The 20510-nt window shown below is 34.3% G+C and overlaps 3 protein-coding genes across 6 annotated transcripts; all 3 read right to left on the bottom strand.

Annotated features, from left to right (window-relative positions):
• Positions 1-4437: 4437 nt before the first annotated feature.
• Positions 4438-6902, bottom strand: LOC110789410 (codeine O-demethylase). 2 transcript variants are annotated; one of them, XM_021994067.2, is made up of 5 exons: positions 6576-6902; positions 6199-6488; positions 5447-5694; positions 5002-5332; positions 4438-4876 (listed from the first exon to the last, which is right to left on the bottom strand). In XM_021994067.2, exons 2-5 carry the CDS (start codon positions 6430-6432, stop codon positions 4640-4642), a joined length of 1050 nt encoding a protein of 349 aa, XP_021849759.1. In that variant the 5' UTR covers positions 6433-6488; positions 6576-6902; the 3' UTR covers positions 4438-4639. The 2 variants fall into 2 exon arrangements, with proteins under 2 accessions (XP_021849759.1, XP_056693132.1); XM_056837154.1 differs by lacking the exon at positions 6576-6902 and having other exon boundaries at positions 6199-6538.
• Positions 6903-7054: 152 nt separating this feature from the next.
• Positions 7055-12670, bottom strand: LOC110789409 (codeine O-demethylase). The gene is made up of 4 exons (XM_021994066.1): positions 12294-12670; positions 8302-8549; positions 7892-8219; positions 7055-7599 (listed from the first exon to the last, which is right to left on the bottom strand). The coding sequence occupies exons 1-4, from the start codon at positions 12522-12524 to the stop codon at positions 7354-7356; spliced, it is 1053 nt and encodes a 350-aa protein (XP_021849758.1). The 5' UTR covers positions 12525-12670; the 3' UTR covers positions 7055-7353.
• A 5056-nt stretch (positions 12671-17726) lies between these two features.
• On the bottom strand, positions 17727-19992 carry LOC110789411 (glucan endo-1,3-beta-glucosidase 6). Of its 3 annotated transcripts, none has more exons than XM_021994069.2 (3): positions 19834-19992; positions 18990-19371; positions 17727-18901 (listed from the first exon to the last, which is right to left on the bottom strand). In XM_021994069.2, the coding sequence occupies exons 2-3, from the start codon at positions 19346-19348 to the stop codon at positions 17800-17802; spliced, it is 1461 nt and encodes a 486-aa protein (XP_021849761.1). In that variant the 5' UTR covers positions 19349-19371; positions 19834-19992; the 3' UTR covers positions 17727-17799. The 3 variants fall into 3 exon arrangements, with proteins under 3 accessions (XP_021849761.1, XP_056693131.1, XP_056693130.1); XM_056837153.1 differs by having other exon boundaries at positions 19752-19973; XM_056837152.1 differs by having other exon boundaries at positions 18990-19973.
• Positions 19993-20510: the final 518 nt, after the last annotated feature.

Genomic DNA, 20510 nt, shown 5'->3' with positions numbered 1-20510 from the left:
AATAACATATAAGAAATAAAGTAATAGCAGGAAATAATAAAAGAGGAAAAAAAAAGTCAAACAATTACTCCTCAATTATCTCTTTCTTATTATTTTATGGCACTCCATAACTTATGGTTATTTTAGTGTTAATAATTTGGGAAAAGAGGACGACACATAACAATGGTTACTCAAATTTATTGAGGAAAATAAAACAGGTCAGACATCCGTCACTTAAATTCAAAATCTTATATTCATACGCATCGCACATTCGCATACACATGAGAAAATATTGTGCTTTACTTTGTTATTACATTGTAGCATTGGTTCGATGTTTGCTAACATCAATTTTTCCGTAGAGAATATTTTGAAGAACTTTTTTTACATATTATTTCAGGTTAAATTGTAATAACACAATTTTTTTTATATTCGCACGCATCACCTGCATATGAGAGTATTATTATCTCTCTTATATAAGCCAAGAGGGGAGGGTTATTTTCGTAATCACGCTTTTGGTGTCCCCTAAGGATTTTACTAAACTATCCTCTATGTTATTTAAGCATAACTATTAATGAAAATACCCCATAAATATAACCATTAATGTAAATATGTGAGGATTTGTAATCCTTCCGTATCTCATGGAATTAGATAGGTGATTAGCCGTTACCTAAGTTATAGCCTATAATTACGTAGATTAGTTTGTATGTATGTTGACTTATGTCATTCTCATCAATCAAGGAATATCGTCCAATAATATATATGGCTAAATATGATATAGAGAATAATATACAAAATATGCATATAATCTATCAGTCAAATTTAAATTGAAAAGGGTCGGAAGACAAATATTCGAAAAATTAAAGCTTCATGCATGATTTTACACAATTTTATTTTACAATCCCCATTTGATATTATTGTGAGAGCTTCTAATATTGTACTCCGTATTCGGTTGTCAAACAAAAAGAACGTAAAAATTTATATAGTTCATGTTTTTTATATATTGGATGATCACATTTAATCTCGTTGTTAATTTTTCTTTCTTTTCGATGGTAGCCGTCCCTCGAGTCGTTCATAATGAAAATATACAAATGAGAGAGAGAAAGTTTATTTTCTAATAAGGGCGCATTAGAGGTGATACGAAGTAAGAGGGATGCGTCATACATAGTACTATTGTATTATAGAATAGAGATAATATGTAATATCGCACGCATCACGTGCATATAAGACTAGTTTTATTATATAAAGGGAACTCTTGAGGTCATTTTCGTAAATGATCTTTTGATGTCCCCCAATGGAATAGACTAAAGTACCCTTTGAAACTTCACAATTAATTCTCACCCTAATAATTACTTGTTTTCTAAAACTAATTTCGTAAATAAATAAAAGGAATTACTAAAGTGTGTGTTGCCACCTTGTTAACGGATAATACTTTGTACCAGAATAACGCAGTGGAACTAATAACCGACTTTTAAAAACCTTTACAAATATGGAACCATTTAAGGCCCTAATAAAAATCCAACTTAATAAAATCTACTAAGTAAATAAAACATTGCCTAAACATTATTAAAAATAAAGTTTATTAAACTATGCAAATAAACTGCTCTCAACATTCCTAATCCCAAAATGATGACGTTACTTCACCTGCAAATAACTCCTAATAATCTTGTTTAAAATCTACTCACCAACAAAGCAAGTGTAAATACAACATGAAACATGAAACACGTAATCAACATAGTAATCAACACGTAATCAACATAGTAATCAACACGTAATCAACACGTAATCAAGACATAATCAACATCGTTTGATGGGTCGTCGTAGGGTCATTAAGGAATAGGTCATGACCAAATACAACATGAAACACGTAATCAACATAGCTGAGTACATACAAGTTAAAAGCAACCTAGAACTAACCATGCTTCACTCTAAAGTAAATAATAAAGTTCATAGGCAAAAGCCACATCCTTAACATCAATTCAACATGAATAGAATAATAAAAATGACAAAGACTTGACTCTTGACAACAACTCATAACTCTACTATTTCAATTTAATTTAATAATTAGATTAAGCTTGAACCGAGACTTAAATATGAAATAAGTTGAGTTAAGCCAAGACTTTTGGCAAAAGATGGCACGTTTGGATCTAAGAGATCGGAGTGTTCGGATTCTACCCAAAATGAGCTAAACAATAGTTAAGACGAATTATTAAAATTAAAATATTTAGACGTCCCCAAAATTATATCTATAATATTAAGGTGTAATTGGTAACAAGAAGTTTAATTTGGTTCAGTGGTAATTGTTATCGAATTATACACAAATGCATCGAGGTTTGATTCTTAAATTGAGCATTTTTTTTCATCAAATGATGACCGCCATTATTAGGCCCGTACTTTAAGCTTCTTTCTCCTCTTTATTCTTCTTTCTTTTCTTTTTATCTTTCCTCTTATTTTACTTTGTTTTTCCTATTTCATTAAATTCATATTAATTTCTCAAATTCAATACTCTATAACAATATATAAAATTTTGTCTCTTGATAAATAATATAAATTTATTTTTTTGAAGTTCTTTTTTTAATTTTTCCCCCTATATGATTAACTAACTATTTCAATACGTTATAGATTACTTTTTCTAGTGCTCCTAATACAACCAAAGAAATAGCCAATGAAATCAAATTTTATACCCATAATAATTTGAACTAAATATGGTCAATGTATAATCGGGAAAAAGGGCACAATTTTACGAAATTGCACAGTCCCCCAATATCTTTGCCACACCCCTGCTTATATATTTTACAATCATGTATCTTCATCATTAAACAAATGGTAGTTGAGTTTTTGCATATTTTAAGGTCTTATTACTATTAATATCTTTGTAAATTTCCTAATTCAATTTAAATTATTGTTACCATTAAAAAAACCAAACACTTTATTTTGAATCTCAAGTTTTAACATTCTGAAAATAGAGTTGAATTTAGGTCATCAATGGTCACCTATGGACATGGTCTCCTATGACCATGTCATATGTGCCACCTCAAAATACTTGAATGCAATTTCTATCAAGGTTCTATTGCCTATTTCGGGTAAAAATTCTAATAAGTTGGATAACTCTTTATGTACTGCATAATTAATACGGAGTAGTCATACAAACATGACTTAAAATCAAATTACTCGTTCTACACAATTTCCTCCATATTATAAGGTGTAAATTCAATCCTTTTTAAACCAATACACAATAACAATATTATTGGAGTTAAGAGGGAAAATATTCAAGATAAGTACAAAACACAAGATACAAATGTTTCACCCCATGTGTTTTCATATCTATTTTTGTTTTACATAGTCAAATATTTACATGTTAAAAATGCAAATTAAGACTCAAACATTTATTCTCTTCTTATTTATAAATTAACCTTTCCACCATTCAATTCATCATAGTCCAAGTCAAAAAGATTATTTTAATTTATACCCAAATAAACACAAACATACATTTATCATCCAACCACTAAAGAACCTCTTTTATAACCCATTTAGAGTAATATTCTCGATAAGATAGTTTCCTAGTTGGGTCTTCTGCAAATGTTTAGTTACTATATTTAATTTTCAAATTAATTTCAAATCTATTTAATAACATACAATGACCTAGAAACATAGTTCATATATATTCTCACTCTCTTACTTTTTTTAAAGGCGAAACCCTCGCTCCCAAGCTAGCCAGGGTCTCACTCTCTTACATCAAATAAAATATGGAAGAACAAACATTTGATCAAGAAAATGTTACTAGTAGTGAGTTGCAAAGGAGAAGAGGAAGGCCCAAGAAATTATTCAACACAATGAGCAAGAACAACAACAACAACAACAACAACAACAACAACAACATTATTAGTGATAATAATGGTGTTATTACCATTAATAATGAAGATGAAAAGATTAGGGGCTTGGATGACATTGAAGACAACAATGTCGTTGCTATTGTGTTGGCTAATGATGTTCAAGCTGAAGAGTCCACTTCCCGAGTCGTCCGCAAGACCATCAAGCCGCCTAGGACGACCAATGTCGTCGTGCACAAGACCATCATCCCTACTAGACGCCGTCGCAAGAGTAATCCTACACGTTCACCCTTGGCTTAACATGCCCTTTCTAGTCTTAATTATAGACAATTTTATGCATGGTGATCTATTTTTATGCGTGTTGTAGTTTCTTAGAATATTTAAGATTTTAAGTTTTTAACTCGTAGACTTTTCAGGTGTTTAGCCTTGATTAATAATATAGTTAATTGCCATTATTATTGTTTGATTTTGCAAAAGATTTTCTCATTTGAAATTGATCGACTATGAAAAATTATCAACTTTTTTTTTCTCGAAAAACAAAAGCTTCAGCTCAAGAAAGATGAAAATGGAAAGCGTAATAGTAATAGTAATAGTAATAGTAATAGTAATAGTAATAGTAATAGATGACGGAAGTAAGGAAGTTTGCATGGAATATAGTGGATAAGTACTTAAAACTGATTTAATCAATGTACACCTCCGACTATATTAAGCAATTTAGATTGTCAGCCCTTAACCCTAATACCCTAGCCAAGGTATATTGAGATCTACTAATTTCAATTTATTTAAATATTTTCCAAAACTCGTGCTCGTACGTAAACCATATAACTAGGATATTACATTCTAACAGCATGCAAGGGTCTCTTCCCTAGCTGGTAGTTCTCAAAGAAGATGTTATCATAATGGTGCACTCTCTTATACATCTGAGGTCTGTCTTCTGTAATTAGGCCAGCTACCGGTCCAACCTCCCTATCAAAGTCCGAGTAACAGAACATTACCACTGAAAGTTTCTCTCTTTCCGAGTTTGTGACCACCCTATGCACTGGACTTTTCAGTACGCCATTACTCATTATCTGTACCCAAAAGAAAAGATTAACCAGGTAATTAGGTAAATGTAAAATTCATAGATTAACAATAAGATTCATCTATACTCTTATAGTAGGTCTCAACTTGGAGGAAGAGCTGAGATTCTTTTTACCTCTAATATATCACCAAGATTGATAAACAAAGCATCAGGATTAGGAATGATGGGAGCTTTGAACCACTGATCATCTTTCAACACTTGAAGGCCTTCCACCTCTTTGTCTTGTAGAAGCATTGTAACAGCTGTAGCATCAGCATGCGGTTTGAGACCAAGAACACTTTGAGGGGTCGGACATGGTGGATAGAAATTCAATCTTGCAGACATTTTCACTTCTCCATGCTCTTTCAGAAAGCAATTTTCATCCAAATTCAAGGATCTACCCATAACCTTCATAACAAGGTCAAACATCGCTTTAAGCTTCAAGGTATATTCATCAATAATCGTCCTGCCAAAGTTCACACAAATCAACATATCCAAACATTTTAATTCTAAGCAGAGATTAGAGGTCAAGTTTTCTTACTCACCAAAAATAGAATATATACAGAGATTAAAGATGTACCTAAATGCATGCGGCTTGTCAGGCCAGTACTTTAGCTTGCGTTGATCTTCAGGATAAACCGTAAGGTAAAGACGATCCATCCAATCGAGAGTCTGATGCTCTGAAACAACTGTATCATTTCCATATCCATCCCACTCATTGACATCTCTCGAGTACTTTTGTTTCTCTTCAAGAGGAAGCCCAAAAAATTGCTTTCCAACTTCACGGATTTTGTCAAGAAATTCACTCTCCATGCCATGATTTATGGCCTGAGACACCATTTTAGTTAATAAAAAATAGTCACTTGTTATACAAAACCACCTAATCGTACAGAAAAACTAACAGACTAACACCTTGAGGGATACTCAATCATTGCTGATTACTCCGTACGTAGTAATTAGTACAATTGCTTGTTTTCCCTTATTTCTGCAAATTGAGATACACCATAAAAGAGTGAATTTCTAATCTAGGAGTACTTTAAAGTAAGTTTTGGAATTAATATGGAATTGTTTACCAATTTGTTTTTCTATATAAGAAAGACCTTTTCTAGAATCTATACTAGTGTAACTGTTTAAGGTTTTGTACAACAGAACAGATGAACTAATACTTACTATAGAACTCCATGAATCGATCCCACCCAAGTTCTTAACAAATTGATCCATAGATCAATTTCATGAATAAAGTAGCAAAAATCATCAAACATGTCAATAAATTTTAAATTTCCCCTTGGATATTCTTCTCTCAAAAGATAAAACTGATTAGATAATCCATACCTGGAAACAGCCCCATTGACTGAGAGCTGATTGCAGCTTACACATCTCATTATCTGCTTCCGGAGACAAAGAAGAAGAGAGGAGAGCGAAATCGATGACAGAATCATCCATATATGGAACAGAGTCAATTTTGGATTGTGGGAATCCATCTTTGTAGCTAAATCTTTCTGGGATTTCACCAATACAACTTTGAGCTATCTCTTGAACTGGCTTTGATTGCAACTCTTCCTCCATAATTTTGTTCTGGTTGTAATCTGTAATTCTGCTGTTTGAATTATCTTCTGTTGAACCTTTCAAGAGGAGAAGATCAAATCATCTACTTCAATAATAAATAAAGAATATAGTAGACAAGTAATAGAATATTTTAATGCACTGACCTCAAGTAGTCTTGTGATGTCTCGGTTTTCTTCGTCTGTAGTGCAATTTTTTGATTAGGACACAAATTTATGTAAAAGATTATGTGTTGGTCCCCCACCCGGGCCACCCCTTCCTTTCCTCCCTACAGCAAACTCCCCTTCGCCCTCCCAACCGAGCCTCCACAACCACCGCCCTCGTTTCTTCACAAAAGTGGCATCACAACTGGAAGCGGCTTCGGTGTGCACCCCGCCTCTTCTCCCCAACCATATGAACAAACATAGGGTGTTTTAGTGTAAAAAAATCAAAGGAAGATGCGTAAATTTTATTCTTCTTTCAAAAGTAAATTGTCAGTCTTTTTGCCTTTACATGACAGTAACAAAAGGAACTAATATAGATAGATTCCGATTCACCGACCTCCGATACAACTATTGCTCTTTGATAATAAGAGAATAAAATTTTACCATTCTTTTCCACCATCCAGCTAACTCAGAGACCATAATCAAGCGAAATATAGATCAATATCAACCCTACAATAACATTTCCATTCAGATGTTTTCAGTTCAACAAATTTGTAAATGTTATCCTCAAGTAGATCATAGTGTTCTCAAACTCTCAGTCACAACAAAAGTCATTAAGAAATCCCACAATAGGATTTGCACCTTTCTAACCAAACGGAAGAATAAAAAGGCAAAATTCTCTCCAAGCATAGATATTATCAGAAAGCAAAGTTCTCTGCAAACACATACAGAGATCACTAATAGTCTTTAAGGAGATCAACCAGAAAAGATGCAAATACAGCTACGGGTGTTGGATTCTAACAGCATGCAGCGGTCTCTTCCCAAGCTGGTAATTCTCAAAGAATATGTTCTCATAATGTTTCACTCTCTTGTACATCTGGGGCCTATCATCTGTGACCAGTCCAGCTATTGGCCCAACCTCCCTATCAGGGTCCGACAAACTGAACATTGCCACCGAAATCCTCTCTCTGTCCGAGTTTGTGACCACCCTATGCACGGCACTTTTCAGTATGCCATTACTCATTATCTGTGCAAAATAGATTAACAAATCAGAAAATGTAATTAAGGCCTCTCTTTACGACGTGACGTAGACCATACTTGGACTCAAATGACACAGATCGTCAATTTTGGAAATAAGTTCAAAGTGTTAGTTAAAAGATAATGATCCCCATATAAATTAAGTGTAATGTACCAAATACCAGTGCAAATTCGAAAAATGCCATACGAAATATTTTTATGCAGCTCCATTGCAAAATTTCATCTGGTTTAATAACAAGAGCTAACTAAGGCAGACTCAGCTGCAAGGAAGAATTTGTTACCTCTAACAGATCACCAACATTGATAAACAAAGCATCAGGAACAATGGAAACTCTGAACCACTGATCATCTTTTAGCACTTGAAGGCCTTCCACCTCCTTGTCTTGCAAAAGCATTGTGACAGATGTTCCATCCGCGTGTGGCTTGATACCAAGAACGCTTTCAGGGGCCGGACAAAGTGGATAGAAATTGAATCTTGAGGCCATTATCACTAGATCTCCATGCTCTTTCAGGAAGCAGTTTTCCTCCAGATTCAAGGAACGAGCCATAGCCTTCATGAGAAGTTCAAACATTGCTCTAAGCTTCAAGGTATATTCATGTATAACCTCCCTGCCCAAATTCACTTACATGAAAATCACAAACTCAAAAGAATCTCAAACATCCCCATGGTAAGTAGAGATTAAAGATGTACCTAAATACAAGCGGATTCTCAGGCCAATATTTCTGCTTACGCTGATCTTCAGGGTAAACTTTAAGATAAAGTCGGTCAGTCCAGTCAAGAGTCTGCTTCTCCGAAACAACTGTGTCATTTCCATATCCATCCAAGTCATTGATATCTCTGGAGTACCTCTGCTTCTCTTCTAGAGGAAGTGCGAAAAAACTCTTGGTAACTTCACGCACTTTGTCAATGAATTCACTTGTCATGCCATGATTTATGGCCTGAGACAACATGTATCGCCTTTAAAGATTAGCGAATTTTTTTGGGGTAAACAATTCACAGTACTTTGTTCTAGATTTCTTATGAAGTATTTACAAAATTACAAAAAACAATGAGGTCTTGGTCTAGTGGTTAAGACTGAGCGTCTATATACAATTTACAAAATGCCGGAATGTGTGATACTACAATTTCCTTAACCCCCCGAGCCCCCTCCTACAAACAGTCTCAAATACACCAGAAAGAAAAAATTGACACCCAACCATACCAAAGAATCATGTACTCTAACTGAACAAATCATTCGCTATATAATTAATTGAGGTGAAGAGTAATTCATTCTCATGATATTAAACTATTCGGTCTCCTAGAAACCAAGGCTAAAGCCTCTAAAATGGGGAATCTATAGCTTGGTCCGTGTCCTGGATGGTGTTTTACTCCCAACTGTAGCATAGTGGATAAAGGAAGGATTATTCTAGTTTGGCAGCCCGGTGCTTTCAATATTACTATAGTGAGGTGTGAATAATAGTTCATTCATTGATGTGTCTTTCATGTTGGAAGTGCATCCTTTATGTGTACTGTGTATATGGATCGAATGATAAGAAGGGGAGGTTGGTTCTGTGGCAAGGGTTTATGGAAATTGCCGCTAACAATCCTGGTCAATGGGTTATTCTAGGCGACTTCAATGCCATTTTTAATTTGGATGAAAGAATTGAATAATTGATGCTCCTGTCAGGATATCCTGATGTGGAGCATTTTCGAAATTGCATGAGTCATTGTAAACTCGTGGATATGAAAACCTCAGGAAGGGCCTTGGAAAAATAAGCATGAGGGGGACTCTAGAGTGTTTTCCAAGATCGACAGAGCGTTAGCAAATGAGGCATGGAAATATATGTTTCCTACTGCTGACGTGTCTTATCTACCGGAGGGGGAATTTGATCACTGTGCAGGGGTGCTATGTATTAGCCCTAATGCTTCAATGGGAAAGAAACCTTTTAGGTTCTTCAACATGTGGTGATGTGAGTGAGTTCCCCAGAGTTTATGGAAATTGTAAGAAGGAGATGGGATCAGGAAGTCCATGGATGTGCAATGTTTAGAGTGGTTAAAAGATTGAAAGAAGTGAAGGGTGATTTAAAGAAACTGAATCAGAAGGGGTATAGTGATATCCATGTTGTCGAAGCAATTGCATATCAGCATTTGTTAGAGGCTCAGGGGACTTTGCATGGTTGTCCAGGGATACAAGTCTATAGCTGCTAAAGTCTTTGCTTTCTTTCCTGAGGCAGAAGGTAAAGGTTCACTTTTTGAGGCATGGAGATGAAATAACAAATCTTTTTGTAAAAGTATTAAAAGCAGAATTTGCAGGAGTACATGCCATCTAAAAATGGGGAAGGGGTATCCGGGTATGGGTGAATGATGCAGAGGGAGTGCAAATTTATTTCCTAGATTTCTATCGAAAGTTGTTAGGCTCGTGTATGACAGATAGATGTGGATTAAAGAGAAGATTATGGAACAGGGTCCTAAGCTAAATGCAACTAGGAGTGCTTTGTTAACCTGCAGCAGTAGAATGTGAGAAGAATTATTTTCTCAATACCTAATGACAAGGCACCATGGATGGGTATCATAGTTTCTTTTTCAAGATTACTTGGGATGTGATAGGGAAGGATGTCAGTGACATGTTACTGCAGGTGTTCTGGATGTTTTCAAGACTGGGAAATTGTTAAAGGAAGCCAATGTTATCTTTGTGACACTGATTCCAAAGATCAAGAGTCCTAGTACAGCAGGGGAGTTCAGGCTGATTTCTTGTTGTATTGTGATTTTCAAATGTATAACTAAAGTCTTATGTGATAAGTTGAGATTAGTTCTCAATGATGTGGTGGCTGAAACTCAGGGAGCTTTCGTCACAGGGAGAAGTATTCTTCATAAAATCTTGTTATGTCAAGATTTAATCAAGATGTACAGAAGACGACAGAGGACTAAATATTGCATGTTTAAAGTTGATATACAGAAAGTTTGTGACACAGTAGAATGGGATTTTCTTCAGGAGATGGTGTAAGGGATTGGATTTCCAGAGTTCTTTACTAAGCTGATTATAGTTTGTGTGAGAAGTCCTAGTTTTACGTTGATGTTAAATGGTTCACCAACTGGTTTTTTTACGTCCAAAAGAGGACTAAGGCAGGGAGACCCAATGTCCCCCTTGCTCTTGTCCACTGGCCAGTATTATGAGATATATTGGGAATGAAAAGGAATCTAAGTATCATTCAAGATGCAAAACCCTAAAATTAGATATCTGTGCTTTGACATGATTTGAACTTGTTTTGCAAAGGTGATATTACCTCTGTGAAGATGATGATGGCTGGGCTCAAGTTATTTCTGCTTCAACAGGTTTAAGTGCAAATCTGCATTCTACTAGGATGATGGGACAGGATGATGTCAACACGATTGCTGAATTTTCTGGTTTGGGATTGGTACTTTACCCTTGAAGTATTTGGGGGGTTCCTGTCAGTGCCAAAAAGCTATAGTGATTGTGATTTGTGAATATATGGTTTGAAAAAATGATGGCTAGATTAAGAAATAGAGCTCAAGACACTTATTTGCTGGAAGATTACAGTTGGTAAATTCTGTGCAGAATGAGTGTTAATGTGTACCGGGGGCACGTGTTTACTCTACCCAAGGATTTCCTTAAAAAAAAAAGAATGAACAATATGATAGCAACAAACCACGCCACGTGGCTTGGGATAGAGTGTGTGAGCATAAGCAGAGCAGTGGTTTAGGAGTGAAAAATATTTTATTATTTGAAAACAAGTATGGGATATTGCCAAGAAAGCTGGTAAGCCTGTGGGTTAGATGGGTTCATGCTAGGTATATTAACGCTAGAGATTAGGTGGAATGCCAGGCTACTAGTAACGCTAGCTAGCTGGGACTGGAGGTGTATTTGTAGAGTTAAAATGAAGATAGAGTGGTTGTGCAGCCTACACACAAAAATTTGTCAGTATGTACACCAAGCTCATGGGTCCTCAGCAAACACAACATTGATCAATGGACCAAGTTCGTGTGTAATAAACACAGGTTTACCTTATGGCATGTCATGCTAGGAAGACTTAAAATTACGACAAAAGTTATTCAAACTGCACATAAGTGAAAATGAAAATGAAAATTGTGCGATTAGTGACAAAGATAGTGAATCCCATAATCACTTCTTCTTTTTCTACTGCAATTTCAGTAGAATGTGTATACAGGAGATTAAAGGGTGGACTGGACAACAAGTCTGTATATGCTGCTAAGATTGATCCACCGAGCAAGACAATCCAAGTTCTGAAATAATGTCCGATTGGCTGCAACATGTCTACAAGGTTTGGATTACCAACTACGGAGCATGAAGGTCGATTCTATTCCGTCAATGGCTTCAGAGATTAAGGGCAGTATAAAGAGTAGAATAAAAAACGCCATAGTCTATACCCTAGTCCAAGTAACATATGTTGAACCGTATCCGTATGTATAAACAATACTCAATCTTCATAAATTCAACCATACATATAAACATAAATCACCAAATGATAAGGAAAGAAAACCAGATGGACAACTCAAATCATCCAAACACACAAAATACCAAACTAATGCCAGTTGCATCAATCAGGTAGCAAATTAGCACCCAAATAATTCAATCAAGTAACAATATTAACCTCAAACATTACAAAAAATTTAAAAATAAATCTTCCAAAAATATATAGTTAAACATGAAAAGTAATCCCAACCTGAAAACAATCCCATTGAGTAAGAGCTAATCGCAGCTTGCCCAGTTCATGTTCAGCTTCAGGAGATGAAGAAGAAGACGAAGAGAGGAGAGAGAAATCGATGGAAAAATCATCCATGTATGGAACAGAGTCAACTTCAGATTGTGGGTATCCATTTTTTTGAACAAATCTTTCTGGGATTTCTCCATTGCAGCTTTTGGCTACCTCCTGTACTGGGCACAATCCATCCATAATATTTGTTGATGATTTCGGGGTTTGCGATTATTTTTCTTTGTGACTTTGATTTTGTTGTTGAATTGAATCTCTGAATTGGGAAATTCCAAGATGAATCCATCTTTGTTTATTGTTTCTTGTTCAATTATTCAAACCAAATTATAAATTTACATATTCTACTGCATTTGACTATTTGAGTCATTTGACCTCAACTTGACCTGCTCGCTGTGAGTTGTGATTTTGTGAATAGAACTCACAAAATTGACCTGAATCCGGACCCGAAACCGAATCGATTGATCCGATATGTAAACTGAATTTGACTCGAAAAGACGACTTAAAATTAACCCAAAAAATAAATAGATTCCCCGAAATCGACCTGGAAGTGATTTGACCTAAAATGATTTGATACCCGAACGACCCGGAACAAAGTAACCTGAACCGATCTTCACCTAAAACCGATTTTCTCAAACCGAAAATAACTGTAAATTTTAAATCAACTCGAACCGAAGACCCGAAACCACACAAAAGCAAAGAGCAACTCGAATTCACCAATAGTTTAAATACAAGTTTTTTTTAGCTTTTAATATTATTGTTATTATTATTTTATTTTTATTCATTTATTCACTTCTGTGGTATAGGAATTTTTTTTGATAATATTATGATACGTGGCAATACAATAAAGCAAACTTAATAAAAAAAATCAAATATATAACTATAAATTTCATTTATAACAACATACTCCGTAGTGTCTTTGAAGTAATCTGAGTGTTTGGTCTCACTACTAATTACGTATTGTACTAAATCATGATATATATGTTAATCACTAAAATATAATACGGAGTAATATATTGATCTCGTGTCTTATCTTCTCGCCAGTAAATTAGTAGAACCAAGACTAGAATCGCCTAATCACCTAATTTATCACTTGTAAAAATGTGAAAAATGTAACCCTTAATTATTGTTTACTTCAACTCTCATACCGTAAACCATTGAACTCAGAACTGTATACACTTAGGTCCTGACTCTTAATTTTTTCCTCTACCTCTTAAAAAAAAGCCGACCGGTCTCCTTTGATTTTGCGTCATTTCTTTGTCTATTTTACCCTTCTCTTGGTAAAAAAAAGTCATAAACAAAAAAGTACGCTGCTTTGCCTTGCACACTGCGCCCATGGGCCTTGTGCTTGTGTGCTCCGACTCGTGGGTTTCTTTTCATGTTGCGACTTAATTATCTTTCAATAATTCATTTATCGTATTGTACGATACGATCCAACGTCATACGATATGATTATTCGTTTCGTCTAACTTACGAATATACGCAATACGATATACGATTCCGATCCAACTTCATATTGTATACGATATGTTGATGAGTGGGTGATTAACCAAAAGATAAGGGATGGCAATCTCTTTCTAATTTCAAATGTAACCAACTGCCGTTGTCAAGTTCCATTGGGTTTCACAACATGTGTTAGCAACTACTAGATGTTGGAGAAAAAAGTATGTTATTCTTAACTCTTAAGCTATTAATCTAAGTTACGGTGATTGGTAGGTGCAAAACTGTAGCTCTTTATTGAAAATAGGATTTTTCATTGTCTCTATATGGGCTAATGTGAGTGAGGATTAGTATAGTACTATTTGTATAGACGAGTGTGCTTGTGTTTTAGTCTTGTATTGTTTTGGTATATTGGGTTTAGGTAAACTTAATTTATAACTAATTATCCTTATTTGATTGGTTAAAAAAAATGTGTCATATCAAACTTTTTCTTACTGCATACACACATGGAAAAAGGTGAAAAACACTCCCTATACAAGTCTACAATAAAGAAAAAAGTTGCGTAAATGATATTGTGATGCCAAGGAAACGGTATACGGAGTAGTTTTTTTTTCAAAAGATCTTGCGCGCACTAGGTGTACAATAAATTTATTGTACACCAAGATAACTTTTACCCAATTTTTTGTAACTTTAACCTAATTTTGATTAACTTTTATATTAGTAATAAAAAATTTGATAGATAAACATTTTAAAGGGTTAAATGATTAATTTTATACATTATTTGTCATTTTAAAGAAATAAGTTTTACTAAAATGAAAAAATTTAACACTAAAAAATACATAACTTTTACATATATAAGCTTAACTTTTAAGCATTTTGAGTTAACTTTTACTTTGGTGTACAATATTTATTGTACACCCATTGTAAATAAGAATTTGTGTTTTTTTTTTAAAAAAAAAGTGAAAGTATGATGGTTACTAAATTAGTTGGATCCTTGATGTAACATATGATTAGTCAGCTATTAGTCACTCTAATATAATATATTTCTAGTTATTTTTTTTGGTGAAAGAATATATCTTACTATCTAAGCAAGAATTGTAAAGCTGATTAAAGAGAAGGCCAGATTAAGAGCATCAATTGTAGACTAATCTTAATTTGCCCCCTCTTAATCTCTCTCCTTATACATCTCACCATCACCTCTTAACAAGAGTTAGCTACCAAAAACATCAAGAAATAGACTACCTCTTAAATACTACCTCTTATATAGTTTTTTTATATTTTAAATTTTAATTTTAATACAAAAAAATACCAAAATACACCACATTCTTCCACATCACCCCCTCTTATTTCTAAGAGCTACCTCTTATTTAGAGGATGTCCCAATCAACCTCTAAATAAGAGGTAGCTAAGAGTTACCCTATTTTTTTTAAGAGCTAACTCTTAGAGATTCTCTCTCCTTAAGAGGGGGCTAAGAGGGAGCTATAATTGATGCTCTAAGTGATAGAAATTAAAAAGCAGAGAATGCAAATACCAACACAAAAATAGATTTATTGATGCCCTTCTTGACTTGTGTAAGAACCGCTAGCTCATTCATCCTTCCCTCCTTTCTTCCAAGACACTTCCTGGTGGAGCTGAACTAAGGCCTTGTTCTGTTCACCTTATTTCCACTTATTTCAGGAAAAATAAGTTCAGATAAGTTCAGTTAAGTTCAGATAAGTTCAGATAAGATAAGTTCAGGAAAAATAAGGGTTGACCAAATACAATTTATAACTTAAATAAGTTTTGATAAATTCTAATAAGTTCAGATAAGTTCAGATAAGTTCAGTTAAGTTCAGATAAGATAAGTTCAGAAAAAATAAGTGAAAATCAGGTGAATAGAACGCAGCCTAAACATATTTCCCTCCATCCTTTCTTGCAAGACTCTTCAACACCACAATAGGAAAAGAACCCATCAAAACACTAAGGGTGTGTTTGGTACAATCATTGGAAAGGAAACAGATTAGAATCACTTAAGAGTTAAGAGAAGGGAAAGCTAACAATAATTGTTAACGTTAAAGATACACATCAGATATTAACACTTTATTTTTATAAAGTTCCTTTTTCCAATTCTTAAAATTATGATCAAATTTTCTGGACATTTTCTTTTCCCAGTTTTTAAATTTTGGTGATTTTATTTCCCGAATTTTAAACTTTGAGATTTGTGTTTCCAACTTTCAAAAGCAATAATTTATCATTTTGGAGGAAACCATTACCGTTGGATAACGAAGTGGACATGTCACCAAACACTTGAAAACAGAATACGATACTTGATTTCGTTTCTGCGCTTCAATTTTTCCATTGTTGAAGATAGTGCTTCAAAGAATGTTTACGTAATTTTAGTCTATTCAGTTTTGGTTTTAAGTTTTAATTGTTCAATTAGTAGTAGGAGTAATTGGCTTTATCAGCTTTAATAAAATAATTTGGAAGATCTCTATAATTTGGTACAAGTTATAATTGAATTTAGCATACGTGACTATCATACGTGTAGTTTATAGTCTATTATTCCATATGAGTTCATAGTCTATTATTCCGCAGGAGTAAAACACATCTTCCATGTATCATGTGATTTGATATCTTTTTTTTTGATAAATAAATTAATTCATTGATAAAAAGTCATACGACATCTACACAAAGATTTAAATCTAACAAATACATAACAACCGAATCAAATAAAAATTTCTTTCACCATAGCTACGATCGTAGTATATCAAACATTTTGTACACCCTCTTTTACATCACTGAGATTTACAGCCTTCATTGACGAGGGGGTCTATAGATCTGTTGTAGCCGTGACAAATATGATTTCCGTCTGATTGTAGTCGAAAGATTGATCCTCTTCGATCCCGCATAAATCTTTACCAAAGAAACAACCTGAAATAAACTAAACACACAAAACTTAACTAAAAACAAACCCACTATAGGGGTACTTACTACACTGAAACAATCAAACCCACCATAGGGGTACTTACTACCCTGAAACTATGTAGTTTTATTGAGATCTAACGCAAAAAACACAACAGAATTGAAAGAGAAGGGGCGGAAATAACCAATTTTCCGAAGAAAATTGCCTATTTCTGTATTAGAAAACCCTAATTTTTATAAACCCTAAAAAGAGAGAAAAGAGGGAGAGAGGGGTGACTTTGCTTTTATGTGATTTGATATCTTCTTATGCTTTAAAAGGTTAAAAGTTTTAATAATAAAGTCATACCCTTAATCTTGATGATGGGTCGTATTCTCATTTATGAAAAAAATTATTTCGTTTTCAATCAAATCGATCTTTCTATTTAAAATTACTTCCTTAATTATTTTGGTCCTTCATTTTTTAAACCTTTATTAGTCTTTAATTTAATAACCGCACGTTTTTAGCACCTTTACGTCAAAAGAAGATTGTAGGACTCTATATTAATATATTATGTTACTTACATCAAAAGAAGATCGTAGGGACAATATAATGTTACGAATTACTACCTCCGTTTCAGAAAGTTCTTTACGCTTTGGAAAATGTGTCCAAAGTATGAAAACTTTGACCGTAAATTCTCACTATTATATAGATCAAAATGTTACATGTAAGATCTTGTTAGATTGGTCTCGTTATTCATTTTGAGAATATTAACTTTTTATAAGTTTTTTCCATACAAAATTGGATATATTAACGGTCAAACATTACATCGGAGTCCGTGCAAATAGTAAGTGTAAAGATCTTTTTGAAACGGAGGAAGTATTTACTAAAGTGATTATGATTGAAACGTCAACTTGTTCATGGATGCTTTTACGACGTGACTCGTATACGGAGTAACATGGTAGTGTTTGTTGAATACAATTACATATAGTTGGAAAAATGCATGTGAAAGTAACAACTAACAACAACAGGTGTTTATGTAGTAATTAAACAAATACTTTCGTAAGAAATAATATAACAATTAGCGACTAGTACGTATTTAACTTAAAAATAAAAAATAATATATACATTAAAATTATACATTTAGAGCACATAATTGATAATTACATTGCCTAATACAAATATTAAGATGAAAATAGTAAATCTAGATAATGAATTAGATGCACCGGAGTCCAAAAGAGCGATGGGAAAGCGACAATTTCCAACGGAAGGATCGATAAAAGTAACTCTCCCTACCTCGTTGAATAAGCAGCTGTACGGTTTTTGTTTTCGACCAAATTGGTAGAAGTTGTTGAATGCATAAGACATTTTATCCCTCTCTCCCAATCCGCTACATACACCACCGGCCTCTAGTGTAGTACAATCAGTATAATAACAGGCTAGGTTGTATTGGTCTTTCATACTTTTTGATATTTCTCCCGTAGGGCTCGCAATGCACCAACTAGGGGGAAGATATTGAATATCCTTGGCACTTTGTAATGGCCCGCTACCAAGATCTATCTCGTATTTTGTTTGCCCATCATATGAAAACAGTCCCCAATGTCTTTCAAAATTACCGGTTAGTATAGGCTTTTTACCTTCGTCGAGTAGGCCGAAAATAAATACATCTACCGGGGGTACATTTGCCCGTAACGGTGTTCCTGTCCTAGTTTGAATGTGACGAATAAGACCTTGATTGAAAGCCTTTGCATTTTCTACATTCGCCCCATTTGCCCCTTCTGTAGGCCAACCCACCTCACCAACTACTATGGGAATGTCGCTATGTCCGATTTTTGTTAATGATGCGACTAACGTATCATAGTTCCCATCAAAAGCGTTGGTGTACGTATTTAAACCGTCTACCAAAGGGTGCTTTGTCCCGTCAAAAAGGGCATAGTCTAAAGGAAAATCCGACTTTTCGTAGAAACTCACAAATGGGTAAATGTTCACCACAAACGGTGAACCACTAGAAACAAGGAAAGAAACGAGTTGAGTCATTATATCCCTCAACTCGGGCCTAAAACTTCCGTTAGAAGGAACTGTTGAACCATACGCGTCTGCGTTGCACGGTACTACAAGTTTGATTGAGTCGGAAAGTTTTGCCTTAACCAACGCTTCTTGTAGGTTCACAAGCGCTGCCACAACATATGACTGGAATTGCCCTGAATAGCTACTGAGGAAAGGCTCATTCCCAACAGCTACATATCTGAAAATAGTCTAAATATGCCGGCCTTTAATTTCCAACTTTTTTTAAAGGAAATACTACTCTGTACATATATATTGTTTGTTCATACCTGATATTGGTCGGCGTCTTAGCAGACACGTACGAAGTGAGGTTGTGGCGTACCCAGGAGCGAGCCGCTTTAGGCGAAGAGCTAAGGAGAGACAACATCCCGTTTGGAATCCCGACCATAACATCAATGCCACTTCCTTTTAAGGCATTCATAATCTTAGGTTCGACGTCGAACAATTTGACTTTTGAGATGTTGTTTTGTTTCAGAAGTTCTACCACCTTCCTTGGTGATATTCCTTCTAAGGTGTCGGTTCCCCAATTTACTCCTATGTCAGCCTCTCCGTTTTCTATTATTACCAATAATAATAATAGTAGTAGTAGTACGACTTTCGGTTCGAGTAGTGATACTACTTTCGGCATTTTCCTTTCGATGCCTTTCTTCTCTGCAAAAAACAAAAAAAACAAAAAAAAGGTTCAGATTGTCGAGCAAAACTGTATAATGCCTCAAAATTTGATAACAAAATTCAGATTGAAGAATAACGAAATTAAAAGACCTAAATTCAAAGAAATTAGAAAAATAATAATCATAAAGACAAAAATACGAATTGCTACACCAAAAAAAAAAAAAACAATGAAAATTCAATTTGAAAGAAATCTGCGCAAAATAATCCAGCTAAAAAATCAGTCAAAACCGAGCTCCAAAATCACTAAAAAAATCAGCAATAATGCCTCATTAAATCAGAAAAATCCTTCGCATTGAATTGCTATATTATTCCAAAAGAATTAACTTAAAAATACTTCACAACTTAAGTTAATTGCGAGCCTGAATTCGAGATTGGATTTGCAGATCAATATGAAGAATTCAGCATCTCAGAATTTGATTTAGCGAAAATCGAGTATCTTACTATTGACAACTGACAAGAGTATTTTCGGGATCAGTTTTCTGAAATTTTGAAAAAAAATTGAAGAGTTTCTCAGTGAATTAGATAAAAAGTGAAGCGTTTTTGAGATGAAGACAGAGAAACGAGTGACTGAAAGAAAAATGATCGGGCATTGGGATTTTAAGGTAACTTGCGCACAACTCAAAAAGTTGTGAAATTATTGTTTTTTTTTTTTTTTATAATATGTGAAATTATTGTGATAAAGGTTGTCTGACTTTTACTTAGTATTGAAGTTTCCTTTAACCCAAGACTTATTATGTATTTCTACCGCAAATTTATTTTAATTCAAAAACTTTTGTTTGTCCCCGATTAAGGGTACTTTATTGTACATCCAACTTAGCGGATAAAAAGTGAAAAATAGAACTCATTCAAGGTAAAAAGTGACACATGTCAAAGATAAAAGTGACACCGACAAAAAATATAAGTGTTCTTATCTGAAGACTAAAGTTACCTTATTCAAGGATACAGGTGACCCTAACCAATCAAAAACGTGACCCTAACAATAAACAATGAAGTGACTCTGATCAAGAGTGATATGTTTATTACAAGTTATAACTACAACCAATACAACACCAATAATGAGAATACACCAATACACAAGTGTGATATATATAGATAGTAGGCTATGTGGGGCTTGAACC

This window comes from Spinacia oleracea, chromosome 2 (assembly GCF_020520425.1).
Source record: "Spinacia oleracea cultivar Varoflay chromosome 2, BTI_SOV_V1, whole genome shotgun sequence".
NCBI lineage: Eukaryota > Viridiplantae > Streptophyta > Magnoliopsida > Caryophyllales > Amaranthaceae > Spinacia > Spinacia oleracea.
This window is presented reverse-complemented; position numbering and strand designations above follow the sequence as displayed.

Coding starts and splice junctions, on each gene's coding strand:
- LOC110789410 (XM_021994067.2), bottom strand. CDS start 6,432: ATGGAGGAAGAGTTGCAATCAAAGCCAGTTCAAGAGATAGCTCAAAGT. Junction 5,333..5,446: donor GACAAGCCGCATGCATTTAG/GTACATCTTTAA, acceptor GAACTTTGGCAG/GACGATTATTGATGAATATA. Junction 4,877..5,001: donor ATCTTGGTGATATATTAGAG/GTAAAAAGAATC, acceptor TTTTGGGTACAG/ATAATGAGTAATGGCGTACT.
- LOC110789409 (XM_021994066.1), bottom strand. CDS start 12,524: ATGGATGGATTGTGCCCAGTACAGGAGGTAGCCAAAAGCTGCAATGGA. Junction 8,220..8,301: donor GAGAATCCGCTTGTATTTAG/GTACATCTTTAA, acceptor GAATTTGGGCAG/GGAGGTTATACATGAATATA. Junction 7,600..7,891: donor ATGTTGGTGATCTGTTAGAG/GTAACAAATTCT, acceptor TATTTTGCACAG/ATAATGAGTAATGGCATACT.
- LOC110789411 (XM_021994069.2), bottom strand. CDS start 19,348: ATGCCGAAAGTAGTATCACTACTCGAACCGAAAGTCGTACTACTACTA. Junction 18,902..18,989: donor AAGACGCCGACCAATATCAG/GTATGAACAAAC, acceptor GACTATTTTCAG/ATATGTAGCTGTTGGGAATG.